The following is a 25,170-nucleotide window of genomic DNA, read 5'->3' on the forward strand; positions in this document are numbered from 1 at the left end:
CCTTCTGCAATCATTTTGGCATAGAGAGATTTGACAAAGAAGAGGTGCAAGAAGTATGCAGACTCCATTAAAAATTAGTACTTTCCCAAAAACATGTACATTTCAAGATCTTCAAACAAAAGAAATACAAGAAAAAAAAAAAAAAATATGAATATGAATGAGATTATCCAAATTCTAGCAAGGAAGATAAATCCAAATAGTGTATTTCACTTCAATGTAATAGTGCTGCGGTAATCCAAATTAGCCAACTGGAACCTTAACTGGATAACGATCGACTGAGTCAGCCCACGGGTTGGTTTTACACTCACCAACAGGAATTGCTCTTAGAGCTCTCCAAACAGCACTATTACACTTAAAGCCTGAACCAAAAGCGATTTGCCAAACTCGGTCGCCACTCGAAACCCTTCCTTTTGCCTCAGTATAAGCTAACTCATACCAAAGCGAACTGCTTGATGTATTACCGAATCGGTGTAATGTCATTCTAGATGGTTCCATGTGCCAATTGCTGAGTTGCAAATTCTTCTCTAACTCGTCTAGCACAGCTCTACCACCAGCATGAATACAGAAATGTTCAAAAGCAGTCTTGAAATCAGGAATGTAAGGTTTAACTTTGGCCTGCTTCAACACTTTTCGTCTCACCAGAGAAACGAAGAACATGAACTGCTCCGTAAATGGCAACACTAACGGACCAAGAGTAGTAATGTTCGTCTTCAGAGCATCACCAGCAACAGCCATTAATTCTCTTGCAAGGGATACACCTATATTTTTCTCTTCATCTTCCCTTTGATAAACACAGTTATAACTATTATCATCAGCACCTTTATGAGTTCGGACCGTATGAACAAGCTCGTATTTCGATTTCGCTCGATCACGGTTCATATTCGAGAGCAGAACTGCTGCACCACCCATTCTGAATATACAGTTGCACAACAGCATTGATTTATCATTTCCGAAATACCAGTTTAACGTTATGTTTTCCATACTAACAACAACTGCATACGTATTCGGATTCGACTTCAGTAAATCCTTGGCGAGATCGATCGATATTAACCCTGCACTGCATCCCATTCCGCCAAGGTTGAAACTCTTGATATCTGTTCTCATTTTGTAATGATTCACAATCATAGAAGAAAGAGATGGAGTTGGACAGAATAAACTGCAGTTCACTATAAGTATACCGACTTGACTCGGATGAATACCGGTTTTGTCGAACAGAGTATCTAATGAACCAAACATGACCATCTCAGCTTCAGCTCTTGCTTCTTTCATGTTCAGATTCGGTGGTCTTGATGTGATTGCAGTTGGAATATACGTTTCATCACCTAAACCAGAACGGAGCGATATCCGTTTTTGAAACTGAATCGTTTGTTCTTCGAACGAACCGTGTTCTTCTGTCATTTTAATGAACGAGTCGACTGATGATTTCAAACTATCATCCGGTTTGAAACAAGAGAAATCAACTAAGTAAACCGGTCTGGGCCGTTTCACCCAGTAAAGAGTTAACAGAAATAGTAAGAGTGTAAATCCAGTTAAACCAGTAGCCATATCAACAGCTCCTCGACTCCTCCATAGATCAGAAACTTGATCGAATCGTATACCAGTGATTTGAATCGTTGTAGCTATGAACAGAGGTAAGATGACAAACCATCTAAGAAGTGTTGCATAATCACATGTTAACTTGTAACCTAACTTGACATATTTCAGCTTCACTGAATGTAAGAAATCTGGTAAGGTTTTCTTGATCTTGATCACAATTGATGTTGTTGATGCTGGTGATGATGTTGTTGATGATGATACATCTTTAAAATCCATTTCAGCTGTTAATCTTTCTTTATCCATTTTGTATACAATCTTCTTTACTTTGTTTCTTTCTCTCAAGAATCTACTTCTATGTTTCTTGTTTTTGATTTTACTTTCTTTCTATCTCTCAAGAATCCACTTTTATATTTCTTGATTTTTTTTCTTTCTTTCTTGTTTTTGATTTTGGTTTTGGGTTGAATATGAAGAATGAGATTTGTAACGTATATAAAGATGAGATTTGATGGATAATGATGCATTCAAAAAGCTGATCATAAATTTGAAAGCATAAGTTGGTTGGGTGTGAACATATAAGTAGAGTTTAATGCATTAACTAAAAAATGTGGGGGGAGGATTCATTGGTATTGCTGATGAAACTTGAGAGTGGGCATTATAGCTCAACCACCAAAGAAAATCTTAAAGATGATCAGTTAGTTCTCTCTTCTCTCTCTCTTTCTCTTTCTGTTGCTTTGATTGATGAATCTCAAGTTGTTGTGTAGTTTGTTGGCATGGGTTGGCTACTTTTGACAGCAGATTTGGAGACTAGAGTCTCTTCAAATTAAGAGGGAATAGGAGGAGGAAATGGGGACCAAGTGCACCTAACTGACCATGTCCATGTGAGAATTACGTTCAAGAAAGCTGGCTTTTTTATGACAAGAATTATTCATAATTATAATTAATTAATTAATTAATTAAATAAAGGGAAGTGGAATCGTGTGAGTATAAAGATTTTCTGATGGAAACAGAGCAGGTAGGTAATAGAGATTGCCAGATTGGGGGGATTTCATTAGAAATATAAAAATAAGATGGGTTGAGATTGAGTTTATTTTTTGGGATGCAAAATTTAGCATATTCTTAACTGCACTTTCAGCTCACAATGTAGTTTTTATACTGTTTTCGTCCAAATATGATGGCAAGGAAGGAACTACTACTTGCTATCCGATAACTTTTTTTATGTGCTTTATAATTTCTTTCGAAGTCCCAAAATAATCGAAAAATGACGGGTGCATATTGGAAAAGATGACATTAAAGGAGAGGGGTTGCGTTGCAGGTAAGGTAGCCGTTAAGAGTTTCATCAATGCAGGACGGTGGGGCAAGGGTGGGTGTGGACTCAGTTTCTTCTTGCGCATATGGATAGGTACTTCTCCCTATCCATCTCTCCATGTATGTACTGTATATGTATACTGTTCAGTTGGTCTCAAAGTGTCTAAAATGTGTTAAGAATTTGCTGTCCACGCACGTTTTAATGACTCCCCCTCATTCCCAAAGTGTGGATGGAAGAAGAATTCAAATGCAAGACTATTTTCAACTCATCCCCCATTGCCATTATTACTGTGCCAGCAGGCTCGAATGTTAGTTTCATTTTTCACCTAGAATTTGGCTCTACACAGTCTAGACTTTTCTCCAAACCCCTCTCATGTTTGTGTCTTGCACGGAACCGGATACTCTCCAACAAAAAGATCGGCTGAGAAGTATGAGACAGAGGTATCAGATGAAGATGCCCACCGGATACCAATTGTGAGTATGAAGTTGAGAAGATAATAGGAATATGTTATGGAAACCCACCGGATAAACGGCGGGTTGGGTTACCTAACATATCCCTACAATCTTCTCACTACATACTCGGCACATCTTCTTCTGTTTCTTCTATCTCATTTTCGTTTGGTGGCTGCAAACAACTCAACACTATTTTCTTCTGTAGTATGTTCCTTTGCTTATTTTGATTGATGCATATAACTTTGTTTAGATCAGATCAACAACATGATACAAACTCCCATTGAAAACACGATTTTCATGATGACAGAACGTATGATATGGTTGACATAAAATACTTGTATGTAAATCGGATGATTTAAGATGCGAGAGGCTATAACCTTATATTATCTTTATATAGGCAGAATGAGTTAAAAAACCCTAATACAAGAAGAAAGTCAAGAAAGGCCGAGATAAACTAGTACTCCTCTATGGTCAGGATCCTGGGACGCGTAATTTTAACAAAAAGATTTTTAACCTTTTCATCCAATGGCTATCATATGGTGTGTCAACATGAGAATTCAACTTGATATAAAGGAAATAAAAATATACTCTTCTAGCCTTAGTAAAGTATACCGGCAAAGATAACATTATGCTACATATAATTATTGATTTCTCCGACCAAACGGAATCAATTAGGTTTCCTTGTTATCAAATATGTTTCTCCTACACCGCCATTAACAATTGTTCTTACTTTTTAGTGGATGAAAGAGACTAGTTTATGTGTCTTGTCCAAGCCCATAGTCAAAATGGAAATGGGCCACAACAAATACGGAGATGTTATGTTTTTTTTTTATATTTGTCATTCAAATTACATAAGAATTTGTTGGAAGAAAATTGCGAAGCAATTCGAAGTTTGCTTTGATTCATGAACTACCTAAACCATCAGGTACGAAGCCACGACTAATATGCTATGGGTCGAACGAATTTTTTCCATTACTCAAAGAAACAAAAAATGATCGATATGGGATTTACATGGCATATATGATTACCATTTTGGCAATAGTATCATAAATCCCATTATAGATACATCAATAGGAGAAATAATTGTGCACATTGATGCCAATAGCGGGCAACAAGGACATTGCATACTGAAATATGACATGAATATTAAAAACCAATTGATTTTGAGTTGGAAGCCCACACACTTCTAACATGGTATCAGAGCTAGGCCCGTATGAGAGTGGAATGAGAAGCAGACCCAAAGCAACATTTAAAATTCTCAAAACTAGATCCAAAAAAAGAAAAACCCAATTTCTTCAATCAATCATCAACCAAATCAATGGAAAGTAGTAGTAATTCAAGTTTATACATTCAACTACCATCAATACCTCTTTCCCATGGAGAAAATTATGATTTTTGGGCCATCAAAATGAAGATCTTGTTCATGTCACAAGATGTGTGGGAGATTGTAGAAAGTGGGTATGATGAAATTGAAGATACATCAACTCTAGATCAAGACCAAAAGAATTTACTTAAGGAGAGTAGGAAGAAGAATGCTAAAGCATCCATGTACATCCAACAAGGAGATGGAGACACTATTCTACCAAGAGTAATTCATTTTCCTAAAGCTAAAGAAGCTTGGGATATTCTTCAAAAGGAATATGGTGGTAATAAGAAGGTAAGAGAGTTAAAATTACATTCTTATAGAAGGGATTTTGAGCATCTTAAGATGAATGAGAATGAATGCTTGAATGAATTTTCTTCAAGAGTTGTTGAAATTGTTAATAATATGATGATGTGTAGTGAGAAGATGGAGGAAAGAAGAATTTGTGAGAAGATATTGATGTGCTTGCCGGAAAAATTCGAACACATTGTGATGGTTATGGAAGAGACTAAAGATTTCTCAACATTAAAGTCACAAAAGTTATGGGCTTCCTTGAAGATGTATGAGCAAAGGTTGTTAAGACACTCTGAAAAGTCAGGTGAGAGTGCTTTTCAATCAAAATTCATCTTGGGTTCAAAAAATTCAGCAACAAAGAAAAATGAGTACAAGGGTGAATCAACATCAAACTTCAAAGGAAAAGGAAAATGGAAGAAAGGAGGAGCTAATTCCAACAACTATACAAAGAGTGATTCGTCTCAAGTACCAAGATGCAATTTTTGCAAGAAGAATGGTCACTTGGAGAAGAATTGTTGGAACAAAGGAAAACCACAATGTCGCAATTGCAAAATGTGTAGGGCGGAGATTAAACCACTACAACGTGGACCTCTGTACGGGTGGACGGGCAACCCTTTGGGTCTACTTCTCATTCCACTCTCATACGGGCCTAGCTCTGATACCAATTGTTAGATATTTAATTGAATTTATTATGAAGAAAGAAATCAAAGAAAATAGAGGGAGTAGAAACTATTAGTTTCCCACTCCTTCATGATCAAAATCCTTCTTAATCATCATCATAAATTCAATCAAATATCTAACAGTATTTATGGGCATCATTTTGTGAAACCTCAATTTATCATTAAAAAATTGTGTCAACTAAATGATAATTGTGGGCGTCAAAAAAACTAACTTGTTAATCCCTATATACATATCTACCAATAATAACTATCAAGAACTCTAATGTGTTAAAGTGTTAAAAGGGATAATTAGATGTTTGGAAAATTTAAAAATAAACAGGTTATCAACGGAAGCGTGGAGGAAACTGGAAAAAAAAAATTATACATGAAACTGAAAAAGCACTAGATACAAGGCATGTGGGCCGGTTTATGGGAACCAGAGCCCATACCTTTAGAATACCAGATATAGGCTTATGGGCGTCATGCTAGTGGTACCTTGTATAAGTCTAGGGGAAGATTGTTATCACGGCCGAAGGTGAAAGCAATAATTTTCGTTGGGAAGATAGCTTGTCACTATCTCAAGTATATACGAAAAATTTTACTTACTCCGTGAAACCAGGAATGCGCAGCTATGATTGGGTTTAGATACGTAAGTATCTCATCATATTAAGCAATATTTATTAGCATGTAGGCTACAACCCCTGGTAACCAGGGGAAACTATCATTCGTGCCATTTACCCCAGAGTTGTCACATTATGTCAAGGTCAACGCAGCTCGAAGACAAAGAGTTGTAGATTGGTTGAGGCTCCACCTTCAAAACAGTTGAAGAACTTGAGTCCCTTGTGATTATTTTCCCAACTCATGGCTTAGTAGCTACTAGGAAAAACACCTCTCGCAGACATGAATAGCAACCTCAAAATAGCATTACAAATGACTGTATTTGAGCACCTTTGAGCAAAAGAGATATTTCCCTATTACCAGTAGAGCCATGAACATGAGCCTTCCCGTTTTCTTCTTTAAGTTAAAACTATGATCCCTTGATTTTAAGACCTTAAAGTTTCCTGTGAAAAATGTATATTTATCTTTTATATTTCTAAATGATAATCTTCATTCAGTTTGGAGTTGTGTGTGAGTTTATAGAATTTTTATAAAACAGAATATCATAGTTTTGATTTTCTGAAGTGCTGGTCAACTAAGTGTTTGACTGTGACCTTAGGCAACTCATTTTCATTTAAAAATCCTAGAAAAAATTATATATAAAATTATTTACAGTATTGATTTTATCCATATAATGATCATAAATTTTGGAACTCGTACGAAGCCGGTAAATTTCTAGGAGTTTAACTTGATATGTCTTCAGTTTTACAATTTGGTGTTAAAATCCTTGATTATTAATTGAATCCTAAAAACTGAATGGTGTTATGTGTTTTGTTTCTGGTGGTTTTAAAATTAGGTTAAACCAACGATTAGATTTTCCTAAACAATTTTCTAAGTTTCCGCTGCGATAGAAATGTCAACATAAACATAAATTAAACTATCCAAAATAATTTATGTAGTGAGCTTGGGCTTAGTAGCCGGGTTTCGGCTATGATATTGACATAAAATCTCCAGTTTTGGGCATTGGATTCGGGCTAGAATTCGGACTCCAAAAAAGGGGTGTTACACTACTAGTACACCGGTTGCCATTGGGTTTTAGGGGAGATTTTATTCACATTTGTGTCCCTTTTGCATCCACATCTCATTTGCACTTGAAACGCACAAAAGAAACAAACACAGAGGAGAGATATCACCATAATGAAACAACCATTTTTCGATAGTTCAATGTTAATCCAACTACTACATTATACTATCATGCAAAGCAATTGAGAACTTTTTACCACGACAAAGCCAAGGGATGAAAACTTTGAGTGTAACAATATAGTTTTCCTAAATTGGTAGCTTCATCTCCTCTATAATTTATCTTTTGTTTTTCTTTCATCAAAAAATGAAGTTTCTCCATATGATTCTTCTTTTTCGTTGTTTTCCCTTGTAAACACAATGACCTAGAATTCCAACGTAGTAGCTCTTGTATTTCTGTAGTTCAAAATTTAGCAAGAACATTTTTGGTCCCCATTTACCGGTACACAAAATTGGTTAAAAAGACCAAAATCAACAATTCCTGGGTGAAAAGAACATTTAGGTTTTGATACTGTTTAAATGGATAAAAATGTAAAAATAGCCAGGATGTAAACTGTTTCATCCTACCCATTTTTAAATACTTTTTCTTATTTTTAATTTACATCAGGATGGATCCGGTTTCATCCTTGTTATTTTTTAAGTTTAAGTCAGGATAAATCCAGTTTCATCCTTGCTATTTTTTGGTGTCCATTTCACCCATAATAATTTTTACTCGTTCATTTGAACCATGTTTTAAAAATATTTGGACAAATAACCCATTTTCCGTTACCGGTAAGGTATCATTCTCAATTGTACTGATAGCTCTCTTATTTTTCTTTTATCAAAAAATGAAGTTTCTGCATATGATTCTTCTCTTGTCTTTTTATTTCTTGTTTCATCTTCGAATAATACTTCTGCATCTACGGGATGATTTTCTCAGCGGCAGCATAACAAGAGGTTGATTATATATGCTTCGAACAGTTATTCTAATTATTATTTGTCTCCCATGAGAAGGGATGCTTTTGGTTTCTTGTGTAAACTTTATGCACCATATTGTCCTTATGATAGATATGTAATTGGTATATAGTGGATCAACTTTTCGGTTAGAAATATGTATTGGGTAAGTTTCCGTAACGATTACAAACCATCCTCAGACAAAGGAAAATTGGTATCGCGGGATAATGCACGATCACAAAGGACAACTGATGATCATCCTTCTGATTTCAGTACCGGAGTTGAACGTATCACAAATCATTAAGTCCTCTGTGTGTGTGTGGTTGAGAAAACGAACGCAAGAATTATGCATTGTTCTTCTGTGCATCATTTATATCATTTATTGCATTCATTCTATTAATTGGATCTTTCATCTCCTACAAATATGTATACAGCTAGGTGTATGTAAAATAAATGTAATATATGTGACATCACACATACACATGTGGGTAAAATATATATAACAAAAATTAATTGAAGAAATGAAACGATTTTCTAAGCTATTATTGTCTTATTAATACAAAGAAACCTTTTATTAATTTATTTATTTTATTTTTGTGGATTGTTATCGATGGAAAAATAACCAGGCTAAAAAACAACAAAACAGGAAACAAACAGGAAAACTATCACTCAACTAGATGTGAGGAATTAAGGAAATCAATATTACGTGAATAACAAACAATCCTTTTTTTAAGTATCGGACATGTTTTCTTTTCACTAAATTAGTTGAGTTAAAAATAAATAATTACAAAGTCTTTCTTGTTATGTATATATATAAAATGATTATGAACACGAATTGTGTGCAGAGAAACAATCAAAATATTCAATAATCAATATATTATCACCGATTTCGATCCCCAGTGAACGAACTGAATTTTTCTTCTTCTTTTCTCCTCTTACAATAATAACTCACATAGTTTCTGCCAAGCTTACAAATTCTAATTATCTTATTTGGAGAACACAATCCACCCCTCTTCCTCGCGGTTATCTTCTTAAGAGGTTTATCGATCATCCTTTCCCTCCATAATAACCACCTGATAACAATGATAATCCAGCTCATAATAAATGGATCGAGGAAGACGCAATTATCATTGGATGGTTGTTTTCTATAATGCTTGATTATGTTTTACTTGTAGTTATTGTTCTTGAGACTTGTAAGAAAGTTTGAGATGCTTTATATGCCTCAATGTCTGAAACTCGATTGATGAAACTCCAATTTAAAGGTAACCGCACAATGAAAGAGTATCATCTTCATCCAAAAAAATAGACTGATCAACTTGCGGCATATAACAAAAGTTTTAAGTCTGAACCTAAACAAATAATTCTCTAAGGTCATTAAAGCTCTTATGATTCCATGGATATGTTTTCGCAAACGATCATATCTTTTGAGGATTTTAAATTTCACCTTCTTGCTTATGATATGTGTTTTACTTAATAAAATGTTATTCTTCCTATTTCTACCGTTGTCCATGTTGCTTCCACCTTTTCTGAACCTTACCCTCCTTATGCTTACCGCGTTACAAATTCTACCTTTACCCGTCCTAATAACCACCGATGTCCTAATAATAAACTCGGTCGTGGATGGTGAAAATGTCAATCTCCTCATCTTAATAACTCAAGTAAATACTAAGGATTTTGTCAACTATGTGGTGTTCGTAATCACATTTTTTTTAAAGTGTTGGCACGATTATGATCCCAACTGCACGCCTTGGTTCCCCAATCACCAAAAATATCCTTGACCTAATCTAACTTCGGCATATGTAGTTTCTCTATGATTCATACAACAAAATCCATGGATTCACATCATGTTACTGGTGACGTGCAAGATTTACATATTCATAATCCATATGATGGCCCTGATCAAGGTAAAGTATAATGGTGATTCTTTATCAATTTCTAATATTTGTAAGGCTACGTTAAACTTTGGTTGGCGTTATTTTCATTTACACCTTCTTTATCATGTTCCTAAAATTAAAGCCAACTTAATATCATTCTATAAATTTTGTGTTGATAATAATGTTTACTTCGAATTTCATTCTTCTTTCTTTCTTTTGAAGGATCGACAGAACAAAAGTGGTGCTCTATGGACAAATTAAAAATGATCCAAAACCAACATATTCTTCTTCATCATCTTGGTTAGTTTTCAATATTGAATCATATCTTGTACACGACACCAAATATTAGGATATCATATGCTTCAAACTGTGAAGCATGCAATTAAAGATTTTTGTGTTTTAGTTATTTCTACTAGATTGTTGATGTGGCATTCTTGTTTTATCAATTTTCTTTGATTTGATTGTGAACTAACTAGTCAGTTATCTTTTATACAAGTTGTTGTTTATTCCATGGCGTTATAAAAGTACTGCGATACCATTCTCTTCAAGCTTAAGTGAACATCATTCTCCCTTGTTGATGATCCTGGGGGTCCTTATCCTCATCTTTCTCGTTATCTATTTCGCTATTCTATGTTGATTATGGATGTTTTTAGTCGCTTTGTATGGATCTTTCAATTAACCCGAAAATCAGATGTTGTATCTAATTTCTTAGTTTTTAAAACCAAAATTAAAAATCTTTTGGACAAGAAAAAAAAAAACTCTATGACGGATCATAAAATTACGCCTGTCTAAGTCTAATCATCGGGATGTACAGGCCGAAGCTACCTGATGCGCCACCTGATGCGCCACTCTAAGTCTAATCATCGGGATGTAAATCTTCTCTTCTTGACAAGTAAATGTACGTCCATTTGCTTTTGAAAGAATGTTCCACAAGCATGATTCCTTAAACTTAAATTCCACAACATTCCAACTTACGATTGTTCTGCGAAGGGTGCAAATCCATAAAGGCTAAGATGAATTCTTGCATGCATCGCTGGCTTTCGAGTCTTTGACGAGGCATAAATCCTTCCTTGGACTGGTGGATATGTCATTTAAAGCATATTTCTAACTTCCTTCTTAGCTTCGGCATTGCTAAAAGCACGCACTGATCTTACTCGGATCAAGGATGCATCGGTCAGGCTCATGCCATACTTGCATTTCATCATCCTTGTGATGCAAGTGGCTTATGTATGCTCCAATAACCTGCATGCCGAAATTAGTTTACTTTCCTTACCATGCCCAATGTTGCATGCCTACGTCGAGCAACTTGATCGGCAGTATGAGTATCCAAGGAATGGCTTGCAACTTACCTCATCAAGTGTATCAACAATTATCTCTTGCATCGCCTTGACGAGCCAAATCATATGAGTTACCATAATGTCACAATTACATTTCTATTAGATGATATGGATGGTAGGCTCCAAAACCTACAATGAATATACTTTAAGTGCACAATATATAACTAGTAGAACAATGGAAATTACAAGTCGTTCCCACGAGGAGTGTGAAATACTACCACTAACTAATACCGAAAACTAACTAATCAAATTCAGTATTTTAGAAGTTTATGGAACAATGTAAATAAAATAATAAAAACGTAACCAATCACAAATTGAAAGTTTTAAGGTTCTGGGAATCGTCGTAGGTGATTTATTTGTATTCAATCACGAAGATCTCTAATTTACTTATGTAAAATAGAAAAACCTAGCTACTAGTACGTGGTAACAAAGTAAACCACGTCCCCACTTCATTTCGAGCCTACATAAAACCATACGACACAAACATAACACATCCCATTATAATCACGCTCCACTTCAGCAGGAACATCTCTTTTGTCAGTGATATTGTTTAGTGGGGGCAGACAAACATAAGGGAGTTACATGCCACCCATGATTAATTGATCAAGCTCTAACTCCTTTGATGTCATAAAACACAAATGTCATCGTAACTCTTCAAATAGCTGTTTATTCTTACGGATGATCGAATTCACTTGAACTTTCTACAAACCACTAAAATAGTGTTATTAGCCAAAATATCGAGTCCTAGCTAATATAAATATGGTATAAAATATAGCACTTACGTGCTTATCAATGAACGACAAGGTGCATATACCATCAATGTTGCAAATCATTGCGGATGTTTATATATATATACCCTCCTCCGTGGATCAAATGCACTGACCGTAATTTCCTAGTTCGTATAGGCCAAAGGATTATTTCCAAATGATGCGCAAGGATGTGCATCATTAACCTTTCCTTCGTGTTACATCATGGTGGTGAAGTCTTAGCTCGCAACATTACAACGATAATGCCTAAACATCAAACAACTCTCTTGACTAAGCCACGCACCATAATGATGCTTTCACATCCTATAAGCTTTACTGGCTAAGTTATGAAGCTTAATTAAGGCGCATCTCCGCTATATGCACCTTCAACCAACTACCCCTCCCTATATATGTCTTGCTGTCATTTCTAAAACTAAAATTTGGGGATCACTTTGGCATGCTTACTTCGCTATTCATGATTTTTTCCTTGCCGCTTGAATAATGCTCCATGATGGTGTGTTTTCAGTATTGGCCTGTAGGCCAATTTACATATTGCACCATGGCCAGCCTCATATTGGCATTAAACACCATGATGGTGCAACATTGCTCTCGGCCATCCACGACTGACGTGATACACCATGATAGTGCAATATGGCTTTTGGCCAATATAACTCGCGTAACGCACCATAATGGTGTGATATTTCTCTTAGCCATCCACCCACTGGATGATGCACCATGATGGTGCAATGTCGCACTTTACCAACCTCTAACTTGCGTGATGCACCATTGTGGTACGACTTTTTTCCTACACAAAAATTCCCTAAATACGCAACATAGGCTTGAGATGAAGCTTAATCTCATGCTAGTGATATGCGCCATGTAAAAAGTGCATGAGATACATTTTCAATCTGAAAATGGCAGCGAGTTTAGAAAGCTCACTTCGTATCTTGATTTGGAGGGTGTTTATTACAGATTTTCATGCCTCACGTTGCAGAACAAAATAAACTTACTAAATATTGTCATCGTCATATTGCATTTTCACACCATATTTGTACCCACATCTTTTCATATTATCTTCTTAGTCGTTCTCCATCAACTATTTTTATGTAGTTTGTCGACATATTAAAAGCTATTTAACCCAAATACAGAATATTCCTTAGATAACACTCGTCAAATAAATGTTATATGTGTTGGCATATTCCAACTAAAAGGATCTATTTCTCTACATGTTAAGTTTTTCGAAAATCATTTTCCTTTTGCAGGTCCAAGCACCACATATATGTTTTCTGCTCCCCTTGATCATGGATTAAAACATGCCCCTCAAGCATGGTATCATCATCATCGTGCTCATTTTCTTCATCTCGGTTTTATAAGTTCCAAAGCTAACACCTCTTTGTTCATAGAATGGGCACAACAACAACATTACTTATATATTTGTCTATCTAAACAACATATTTTCACCGGCTCTTCTACCTCTTTGATTCAACAACTTATAAGCGATCTATATAAGGATTTCTCAATCGTTGATCTTCGTGATTTATCTTATTTTTTGGATATTGAAGTTCATCATTCTTCTTCGGGTATAGTTCTACCGAAACAAAAGTATATCATGGAACTTCTCTTACGAGCTAAGATAGATGGTGCCAAACCCATTTCGACTCCTCTTGATCTAAGTTTTTTTTTTCTTTTTTTTATCCAGGTGTGAAGGTTCTAAATTTGTTGATCCAACTCTTTATACAAATATTGTTTGGACGCTCCAATATTTAGATCTACTCGACCCGGCATATCCTTTGATATTAATCGAGTTTCCAATTTATGCATGATCCGAAAGAGGATCATTGGGATGTTGTTAAGTGTATCTCGTGATACCTTAAAGGAACTTATGATTATACTTTATTCTTGAGGGAAGATCAAAATCTCAAGTGAAGTACTATTTCGATTATACTTTTATGTTTGAATTCATTTAGTGATGTCGATAGTTTTCCTGAGTTTTTGTCGATCTACTAGTGATTATTGTATATACTTGGGTGATAATTTAATCTCTTGGAGTGCTCGCGAACAACCTACGTATCACGTTTCATAACTGAAGCTAAATATAGAGTGTTTGCTACTATTAATGCAAACCTTATTTGGATTCAATCTGTTTTGTATGAATTAGGTCTCTGCATATGTAACCTCCCTTAGTTATGACGATCTAAGAACTACATATCTCATAGTTACATCGATGTTAATTAGCATTTTGTTCGATGAAGGGTCACATGCCGCCTACTTGATGTTCGGTTTATTAATACGAAAGACCAGATGTCTGATATTCACCAAGAGTCTTAGGCCTGCTCGTCATGTGGATTTATGAAATAAGTTAATCCTCTATCAGTTACCGCTTAAGTTGAGGGGCGTATTAATAGCCTATTTGGATATCACTTCAGAAGTTACTTTTTGAAGTAAAAAAGTCAGAAGTTATTAGTTTATGAATACAATTTTAGAATGATTTGCAAAGAGGGAGGATCCATGGACACTCTTAGATGGACACTATCGTACATGATATGCCCCAATTTCTCCGCAAAACCAAAACGATAATGAATTTGAATCTAATATTTGGATGATACGTTCCCTTTATAAGTTTCTACACTCATACCAAAAATGAGCACAATCCGAGTTACCAAACCTTACCATCTGTCGATCTTAATTTCAACCGTAACGGCTGACATTCAAAGGGGTGGATGGTGGTGTTATGCATCTCGAATTGTGCCCATTTTTGGTAGGAATGTAAAATCCTATGAGATAAACATATCATCTAAATATTAGATTGAAAGTCATTGTCGTTTTAGTTCTAAGGAGAAAATGACGCAAATCATATTGATAGTGTCCATCTAAGAGTATCCATGGATCCTCCCTCTATTCAAAAGTTTGAAATAGTGAACTTTTTGTTAAATAAAACAAACAAAAAAGCTAAATGAACCGCCAAAACAGACAACGTAGAAACTATCCCTCACATATTTTCGGTTGGTGGAGCCTAAAAGTGGTCCCCTGCAAATCTCAAATGGACGGAGCCCGCCCTATGTGAAGGGTAGTTTTTGTGTAGTTTAGGAGCTCGGTTCATATAGAACCACTGTAAGTAAAAACATTTTGGTTCTGACATCTGGATTGAGAGAAAAGAGGACATACAAATGATTCGGGGTAGGGCTGTCAATGGGTACCCATTGCCCGGATCCGGTATATTAGGGTCCGGTTCCGGGTCCTAAAGTTGGACCCATTAGCTACTTAGGACCCGGCGGGTAATTATCCGATTGGACCCGAATTTAAACGGGTCCAAACGGGTAATACCCATTGGGTACCCGCGGGTATCGGGTACCCGTTTATTCATTCTTTTATTCATGTTTTTAGCAAAATTATAAGTATTTTTTCTAGTTTTAGCTTTGATATTTTACTCATTTAAATTTTTTCTCTTACATTTAATCTTTATTTAGTACATTCATAAGAAATAATAATATTTTTTTATACAAATTACTTAAATCCAAGCTAAAAAGAGAAATATATTAAGTTTTTGAGATTTTTTAAATAATTTTCTTTAGACCCAATGGGTACTCGAAACCGACGGGTACCCGGGTATTTAAACGGGTCCGGTTCTGGGTCCACAACTTTAGAAACCGGACCCGGAACCGTTAGGAACCGGACCCGACCTTTATAAATAGGGTCCGGGTCCGGATCTAGTGATACCCGGGAGGACCCGGACCCGTTGACACCCCTAACTCGGGGTAAAGGGGTGCTACGCCCAGTAAAACTGAATGAAAGTTGAAACTAGCCCTCACCTTTAGTTCCTTAGTCTTGCCTCCTCTTCTCTCTCTCAGATGAAGAACAACAACAGTTTATCCACATGATCCTTCACCGAATTTCCCGCCAATTTCAAAACCCTAAATTACATTCTCTATACCCTAAATTATTCTCCTCATCTTCAATTTCATTTTCTAAATTGAAAGAATACGATTTCAGTCCTCCAGAACATCTCTCAGTAAAACCTAATTCTATAAACCCCGATGTCTATGATAACCCCAAACCGAAGAGACAAAAACCCTTATATAAACCACCATCAACACTTGATACCACTGATTTCAAACCCTTACATTCAGATTTACCATTTGATTTCAGGTTCAGCTACACTGAAAGCAGTCCAGATGTTAGACCAATTGGTCTAAGAGAACCCAAGTATTCCCCTTTTGGTCCATCGAGAATCGATCGAGTATGGACTGGTGTTTGTGCACCTGTTATTGATCCAATTGTTAAATCTGTTGATGATGGAAATGAAGAGGCGGTCAATTTGGAAGAGAAGAGAAAGAAATTGAGAGATGATATACTTGGAGAACCATTAAGTGATGCTGAGAGGAAGATTTTAGTTGATAAATGTCAGAGGGTTAGGACTAAACGTCAAATTAATTTGGGTAAGTTTTGTTGCATTTTTGTGCAATTTCGCAGTTTGTTTTTGTCATTGCTTACTGTTTCATTGTTGTGCAGGAAGAGATGGTTTTACTCACATGTTTTATTGGTGTGCAGGAAGAGATGGATTTACTCACAACATCCTTAATGATATTCATAATAATTGGAAGACTTGCGAGGCTGTAAGGATAAGGTGTTTAGGTGTTCCTACCGTCGATATGAAAAACGTGTGGAACCAACTCGAGGTACTGTTCTCATATGCTGCATTTACCAAGTAAATGAATAGAAAAATGGTCCCTTATCCCACTTTATTTGGTATGGTGTTTTTATATTTCTTCAATTGTTGTTCTGAATCCGTGATTGCTCGGTTCCATTCAGGATGCTGATCAGATTGGTCTATTGTGTACATCTAATAAACTTTGTTAGAATATAGATGCAAAACACTAAAAATCGGCAAAATATAGTTGCCATGACACCATGCTTAATGATATCCGTAACAATTGGAAGACTTGTGAGGCTGTAAGGATAGGGTGTTTAGGTGTTCCTATTGTTGATACCAAAAACGTGTGCAACATACTCGACGTATTCTACGATGGTTCTTATGCCCCTTTACTAGTGTAGGGTGTTACTAAAGAACGATAATTGTGGGTATTGACAAAAGAAAAAGAAAACTGTAAAAAGAAAAGAAAACTGTAATTGTGATTACCACCTCCTGATGATGATGGGTTTAGAGTGAAATCTTTTCATATGCCCATTAGACATTGGAAATAGGTTAGTTATTATTTTGAACCACTTCCCAGATTATCAAATCTATACAAAAATAGGAAATAGAATTATAGGGACTTGGGAAAAGCAAAATGAAAATTGGACCAACCAGCCTTGAGTTGTTGGCTAAATAAGACATTTTCAGCTGGTGTAGAAGGAACACCTTCATGGTTACATTTTATTTCTTTTTCTCTATCAGCTTATGCAAGATATGATGAAATCGAGTTATAGGAAAATGTTAGTCAAAATTGAATACAGATAAAACGTATGAGTTACATGTGCATAAATCAAATTATGTTGCCATATAGTACTCTCTTTGTTTACATTGAAATGATCTAGTATTGTGAGTGACAATTTCATCTATCTCATTTGTTAACCAAATCAGGACAAGCTGCATACTAGTCACAATTAAATTATACTCAACTGGGAGGTAACGATATGCAGGTTCAGTGAAATACCATGAATTTCTCCAGTTTGAAGTTGAACAAAAGTTTTACGATGAATTATATTTGGTCACTAGTATTTGTGATTTGATGTCTTAGAGAGGTATTTTCAATAAATTTCTCATGTGTATGTCAACATTTCAGGATAAGACAAGTGGTAAGATTATATATAAACATGGTGGTCTTCTGGTGTTATATAGAGGCAGGCATTATAAACCCAAGGAAAGGCCTGTGATTCCAGTAATGTTGTGGAGGCCCCACGAGCCTATTTATCCAAGGTTGATAAGAAGTACAATTGACGGTTTAACCATCGACGAAACCAAAGAAATGAGAAAGAGGGGCCTATCAGTTCCTGCTCTTGCAAAACTTGGTAATGTTTTCACAGACTCGGTATCTCTTAAAACAAATTTACACATTTATCTGGTCACTAACTTAATGAGATATCCCAGAGAAGAATGGTTATTATGGTAATCTTGTACCCATGGTTCGAGATGCTTTTCTTACCGAGGAGATGGTTCGTATTGATTGCAAGGGTCTCAACAAGAGTGACTACAAGAAGATGGGCTACAAACTCAGGGTAAGTTTTCAATTTGGAACCATTGATTCTTGTGAAATTTTAGACTATAACAAAAAGAAATGGTCTTCTTGCTAGTTTGTTCCTATTATTCTCTGTTATACTGCTTATAACCTTGATTAAAGCTCCACCTAATCGGCAAAGTCCGGGTTTTGCCTGGGACGGCAGGACCAGGCTTCATAGCGCCACCCAAGTTGTTGTGTTGGGCTTCGTTTAGCTCTTTTCCTTGAGCTAATGTTTAGAAATAGGTTTAGAGACTTAAGTTAAACAAGCTAATAAGTGGACAAGAATTTATGTACACAGGTTTTTATTCTTTCTTGCAGGACCTAGTTCCTTGTATCCTTGTTACTTTTAAAAAAGAGCAGATTGTGATATGGAGGGGGAGGAATTACAGAGCACCAGAGCCTGGGCAATTTGTCAACGATGATAATTCATTTGATGACCTTGTTGGCGGATCAAGTCACACTGTGGAAGAAGATGGTAGTTCTAGTAATGATTACGAAAGCTCCAGCTCTGAGGATGAATTGTTGTCTTCTGATAGCAAATTGTTTGCACCACCTACTAGATAAATATTGTGTACGGAACTGAATTCAGTTTTAATATAATCCAAATTATTTTTCGGTGGCAGACTATATTCTGGGTGATATCTCTATTGGAGAATAGATCAGTTGTATAGTTTGTTGGCATGGCTACTTTTGACAGCGGACTCGGAGACCAGAGAGAGTAGAGTAGGTAGTCTCTCCAAATTAAGAGGGAATAGGAGGAAACCGGGACCAAGTGCCCACATAACATACCATGTTAGAATTACGTTTCAGTAAAAGTATATAAAGAGATTCTCTAATAAAAGACAGAGCAGGTAGGTGATACAGATTTCTTCGCCCCTTACGCATATGGATAGGTACTTCTCCATATTCCAATCGTGGCTATGTCACGTTATTGCGCTCTACAGCCTCTAACTCGTGTTTGCTTGTTTATATATGGTGCGTGTTATGTTGGTCTTCCAAGTTCGATTTATTGAGCAAATGTTGAACTGATTAGAGAATGAAATACTGATGAAAAATCTTGTGGTCGGTGGTGCATAATGCATGATCATTAAGTCCACAAAAGATAAAGAATCTCCGGCGTCGTCCATATGAACATCCTTAATCCATGCCAGATAAAGGCAAAGCTGAAGTATTCATGAGAAAGAAGTCTCATTTCCATGCACATGACAGGGAAATCATCAGATTCATGGGGTGTCATTTAAGGTGAGTGACATGCCTATAGTACCTTATGAAAAATGAGCTATTGTAAGTTTTGGATGGTCAACCTTTTGGTCCAGGTACCTATCCCAAAACTGGTCATTAATAGATATGAAAGCTCATCATTTAAGTGAAAAACCAGCCTAATGGTGCAGTGATGACAGATTACACATTGTTTAAATAACGAACAAAGCGAAATTTGTCATTAACGCCTGCTTCTAGTGAATCTAACATTGGCCAAACGTACGTTTCCTTTGGTCCTCCAAGAAAATGGGTCAAGTAATTTACAGTGGAAGAGCTAAACGAGCAAACCTTTGAATCCCGGCCAAGAAAACATTATACTACGTATAATACTTGATTTCTCCGGCCAAACGGAATCAATTAGGTTTCCTTGTTGTCATCAAATATATTTCTCGCGAACCACCATTAACAAGTGTTCTTACTTTTTAGTGCCTGACTGAAAGGGACTAGTTTATGTGTGTTGTCCAAGCCCAGAGTCAAATTGGAAATGGGCCAAAACAAACACAGAAATGTTATGTTTTCTTTGAAAATTTTGTTGGAAGAAAATTATGAAGCAATCAGAAATTTGCATGATTCATGAACTACACAAACCATACTGGAAGTTTGCAGCAGTTACTATTATTATTAGTGTAGAATTTGCATGATCTTACACAACTTCTAGCAGGGAAAGTGTTGGGAGATATAAATATTTAGAAACATAGTTTTGTAATATTATATCAAACTTAGAGAAATAGTGTGGTGGTATTATTTTTGGGCTTCCACACTATAGACCCTAGTTAGCAATTCGGGATTCGGTAAACGTACGGAACGGCAAACGTACGAGTATTATACGGTTTTGTAAAATCTAGATTCGTCCAAAATTCGGTCAACGGGACGTGATCCGTTATTAATTCGGAACGACATACGTACGTGTATAATTCGATTTATAAATGTGAGTTCGGCTCTGAAAATTCGGTATCTATATATAACAAATAATTTGTATTTATAAGGTCATAGACCAATTTTTATGCATATTTGTGAGTTATTTAAGGAAAAAATAAACTCAATATGATGATATTAATAATATATACAACATTAGTTATCCAAGAGGACGTCGTATGGTGGTTTAGATGCTTGGTTAGTGAGTTTGAGATCTCTCTCACCTTCACCTTCAAATCTCTTCAGTCGTTTTTGTTTCATAAAAATTACAACACGTCTAATATTCGGTCGTGTATGTTCGGGAGGCAGTAAAGCCCAAAAAGTGGAGTCTTTGAAAAGTAAAAGCTAAAGAATTTATGGCGAATTAAGCGGACGTATCATTCGGGATACGTAAAATTCGTGAACGATTCGCGAATAATCCGGGAATGCCACATAATACGCAACTTGGGTTCGGAGTTGCAAACGTAAGCGAATAAGACGGTAAAATTCGTGATACGGAAAAATTCGCGAATGATTCGCGAATCATTCGCGAACTTACTAACTAGGCTATAAACTTGGGTTCAAGTCTCATCCCATGCATTTGACTAGGTATATTTATATATCTATACTATTTAATTAAATCAGGGAGAGCGGGGTCTTGGGAGGTCTGCTGATCCATAAACTTATTTTTTGCTGTTTCAACTCTTGATTTCCAAAACGGTTTTTATACTTAATATTCCCCAATTAATTCTATTAATTATTGGTAATTATAATGTTTCCGTTTTGTGACTGTTGAAGAGGATTTTCAGTGGGCACTTATTGCGAAATTGATTTTTCATTAAAATCGTTTTGATTTCTTTTGAGTTATAAAAGAAAAGTTTCTGCAGAAAATGAAGATATTTTTTTTTCATCTATTTTGAATTCTGAGCAAGTGTTAGAGAGAGTATTTGTTAGTTCGATTTCTCATAGTCCAGAGAAATCGAACAAGAGAGTATCAGTTGTTTTATCCCATAGGTTTTCGAAAAGAATCGACTGCTAGCACACATTCAAGAGGCAGAGTCACGAAACACCTTAAAAATAGCGACCTAGTCCGCGACTCAGCTATTTGAGATTTATTTTTCCGTGAATATTCTGTTTTGTTTCCAACAGAAAGCTTTGAACCTTTTTGTATGACTCAATGCCAGGAACTTTTCCTCGTGAGGTTTCCTTTTACACAATGAATTGTACATGTGCTTATCCTCTTTTTTTTTTTTTTTGAAACCGAGGTAAATCAGACTTTCTTATATGGAGTCAAACGACCCACCATTGCACCAAAGTTCCTATCGTGTATAACTCAAAACTCAGTATCTATTACAGCTTAAATCGCATGTTCCCAAGCCACAAAACATGTCAAACCTCAAAAATATTTTGCTTGTTGTGCTTGGACATCGTTTCAAAGATGAGGGTGACGTGACTCATGCGTTTGGGTAGTATATGGGTATTATTTTGTGAAACCTTAGTTTATCACACAAATTTCAACTAAATGATAAGTGTATTATTTGCATGTGAGTGTCAACAAACGAACATATTAATCCTATATAAATGTCTACCAATAACTATGAAGAACTCATGACATGTCTTCAAGTAGCAAAAAGAATAATTAGATGTTCGGAGAATTTAATGATAAACAAATTAGAAAGTGAGACGGTGGAGGAAACTGAATATGGCCATGCCAAAGAGTAAATGTCATATTTCTCACGCAAACTACTTGGTTGATCACTTTAACGGAAGTTATCCGGTGCAACATTAGAAATGTTGGTTGGGTTTCCGTTGGAAATCAAGACCTTTATCAAGGATATTTGATGCATCATGAGAAACGAAGAATGTGTATATATGGGATGCACCATGCGTTTAGCTAGTATTTATGGGAATTATTTTGTGAAACCTCAATTTATTATTAAAAAATTGTGTCAACTAAATGATAATTGTGATCGTCAAAAAACTAACTTGTTGATCCCTATATAAATATCTACCAATAATAACTATCAAGTGTTCGGAAAATTAAAAAATAAACAGGTTATGAACCGAGGCGGTGGAGGAAACTGGAAAAAAAATTATATATGGAATTAAAATTTCACCAGATATAATCTGGTATGTACTTGTTTATTTTAATTGTATGGAAGACTCTAGTATCGCCACAGACCATTATTGGCTAAAATCAGGGTTTACTGACAGGTTAAGGTGGTATTATTGTCTTGCATCATATTGAGCTTACATACATTAAATATTTCAATACACTTTATGATAAATAAATACTCTCTAGTCCATGTTATATAAGCGTAAAAGCAAAAATCTCGTAGAACAAGGTAGATTTGGTTTTCATAAATTTTCTAGTATTTTTCTAATTTACCTCGTATCCCAATACAAATATTGCATATTAATAGATCTATAAATATCCACCTCACATTAAAGTAAATTGTATGATAACCAAGCATCATAAATAGGGGTATATGAAACTTGAAACTAGAACTCCGCCTATCTAATGGGACTACGAATTTTACAAAATCCGCTTATATAATAAGAATGGAGGGAGTAAAAAATTGATGCAAATAAATAAATAAATTAAGTAAAGATCGATAGTCTGAATTATGAAACCCGAAAAATATTATAATTATAGTTTAAATAACTTATTTTGACTAAGCATATTTTTTTTTTGGTAGAAGAAAAAATCCAAAGTTATTGATGATAAAAACAAATAACACTTCATATTCTTTTTCAAGTGAGAAAATGAGAAAGTTTTTATCCGCACTGAATCGATTACTCTCCAACAAAAGGATCATTTGAAGATTACTATGAGATAGGGGAAACAGATGAAGATGCCCAAAGGTATCCACCGGATGCCAATAGAGGGTATGGAGTCGAGAGGATCATAGGGATACATTATGGTAACCCAAACACGATTATCACCTTGATTGAGTTACCAAATATATCCATATGATCTTCTCAACATACTCTCGAAGGGCATGGACACTTTTAGGCACATCTTATTTTGTTTCATCTATCTCACTAATCTCAGTTGATCTTTTTGTTCGGTGGCCGCCGATATCTTAGCATTATTTCCTTTTGTAGTACGTTCTTTCTCTTATTTTGATTGTTGGCTATAACTTTTCTTTAGAATTTTTCTTGTTGTGTCTTTTCCTTTTCTATTTCTGCAATTATAATTGTTTTATTATAATTAGAAGTAAAGTTCACAAACGTTAATTCCGAATATACTTGATAGTGATCCTATAGAGCTTGGTTAAGTCCGAACCTATTATCAAGTAGCATACTTCGTTGTTATATTATCTCGATCTAGTATCCATAATCTATCACGCAAGTTATCTTGTTGTCGTATTGTCTCGATATCGTATCCATAGACGATCATACAATGTGTGAACCGATTCGTTTTATTGTCTTGAAGCTATCCATAGACAATCAATTTCGGTGGAGGACTTATAAGTGGATAAATAAAAAATTGTGGTGTATTTGGGTACCCTCGTATTTTCAATTGGTATCAGAGCAGGCAAACACGAAAAGATATCACAATTTGTGTTTGGTGCGATCCAAACCTATAAGACATGAGTCAAAGTAGAGCTAAGTGAGAGCGAAAACTAAAGAAAGACTCAGTAAAGTATCGCAAGATGTTGGAAGTTTTGATTTTAATAAATGTTTAAAAGGGGCTTCCTCGTCAAGTTCTAGTTGCTCTTCTGAGAATAAGTCTGAATGTTCTCAAGACGAGATTAAGTTAAGTCATATATTTGCAATCAATGATTCAGATACCAAAAAATCTCTTCTTGATGATGAGAAAAACATTGATTCATCGAATATAGAAACATTTCATCCAAAATAATTAAGCGAAAATTTTCTCTCATGTTCAAGTGAATTAATTCATGCATTAGAAAGAGAAGGAAAGCTTCTAGACAATATAAATTGTCTGAAAGCTAAGAATGATCAACTTGTTATTGATCTTGCCTCCTCAAAGTCTAAATTTGATTCTCTAAAAAGGGAAGCTTCATAAGAGTTTCGTTCTCTGAAAGAAAGGCTTAACAATTTCCTTGAGAAAGCTAAGAAAAAAGATTCTCAACATATACAGAATCTTGAGGACAAAGCAAGTGCCAGTCTTTCTCGAGCAGAACTTTTAGAGAAAGATCGCGATGCCGCTCTTGAAAAAGTACAATTGTTGGAAGAAAAACTTGCTGATTATGATGCAAGGATTAACTCTCAACGAAAGAGCTTTGAAGAAAAAGAAGGCGAATATCTCTCACGATAAAAACGCCTTGAGGCTGATCTAGCTAGTTCTCTTGATAAAATCAATACGTTGGAAGATGAAAATTTGGACCTTAAAAAGTTAAATGTTAGCTCAAACAATTTAACCTCAATGTTAGAAGCAAGTAGAAATCATCGTGATACACGAGGATTGGGCTATAAGGGAATAAATACTTCAAATATTATCAAAGAGGTAAAATTTGTCAAAGATACAAATCCCTCTGAACCAGAAACTCCCACTGATGTCAAAGATGCCTCTATTTCTTGTAAGGGATAAAAGTCTGTCAAGCCTAAGAATTATGTTCAACCAGCATCCATCAAAGAGGGAACTTCTTCT

General features: G+C 35.5%; 3 protein-coding genes across 3 annotated transcripts; 2 read left to right on the top strand and 1 right to left on the bottom strand.

The window, feature by feature from the left end:
- Positions 1-47: 47 nt before the first annotated feature.
- On the bottom strand, positions 48-2,323 carry LOC113355767 (3-ketoacyl-CoA synthase 1-like). The gene has a single exon (XM_026598716.1). It carries the CDS (start codon positions 1,837-1,839, stop codon positions 241-243), a length of 1,599 nt encoding a protein of 532 aa, XP_026454501.1. The 5' UTR covers positions 1,840-2,323; the 3' UTR covers positions 48-240.
- Positions 2,324-4,612: 2,289 nt separating this feature from the next.
- On the top strand, positions 4,613-5,623 carry LOC113359251. The gene has a single exon (XM_026602917.1). The coding sequence runs from the start codon at positions 4,613-4,615 to the stop codon at positions 5,621-5,623; it is 1,011 nt and encodes a 336-aa protein (XP_026458702.1).
- Positions 5,624-15,980: 10,357 nt separating this feature from the next.
- Positions 15,981-19,020, top strand: LOC113355768 (CRS2-associated factor 1, mitochondrial-like). The gene is made up of 5 exons (XM_026598717.1): positions 15,981-16,613; positions 16,726-16,853; positions 17,961-18,186; positions 18,266-18,393; positions 18,714-19,020. Exons 1-5 carry the CDS (start codon positions 16,052-16,054, stop codon positions 18,957-18,959), a joined length of 1,290 nt encoding a protein of 429 aa, XP_026454502.1. The 5' UTR covers positions 15,981-16,051; the 3' UTR covers positions 18,960-19,020.
- Positions 19,021-25,170: the final 6,150 nt, after the last annotated feature.

This window comes from Papaver somniferum, chromosome 3, assembly GCF_003573695.1.
Source record: "Papaver somniferum cultivar HN1 chromosome 3, ASM357369v1, whole genome shotgun sequence".
NCBI classification, from domain to species: Eukaryota; Viridiplantae; Streptophyta; class Magnoliopsida; order Ranunculales; family Papaveraceae; genus Papaver; species Papaver somniferum.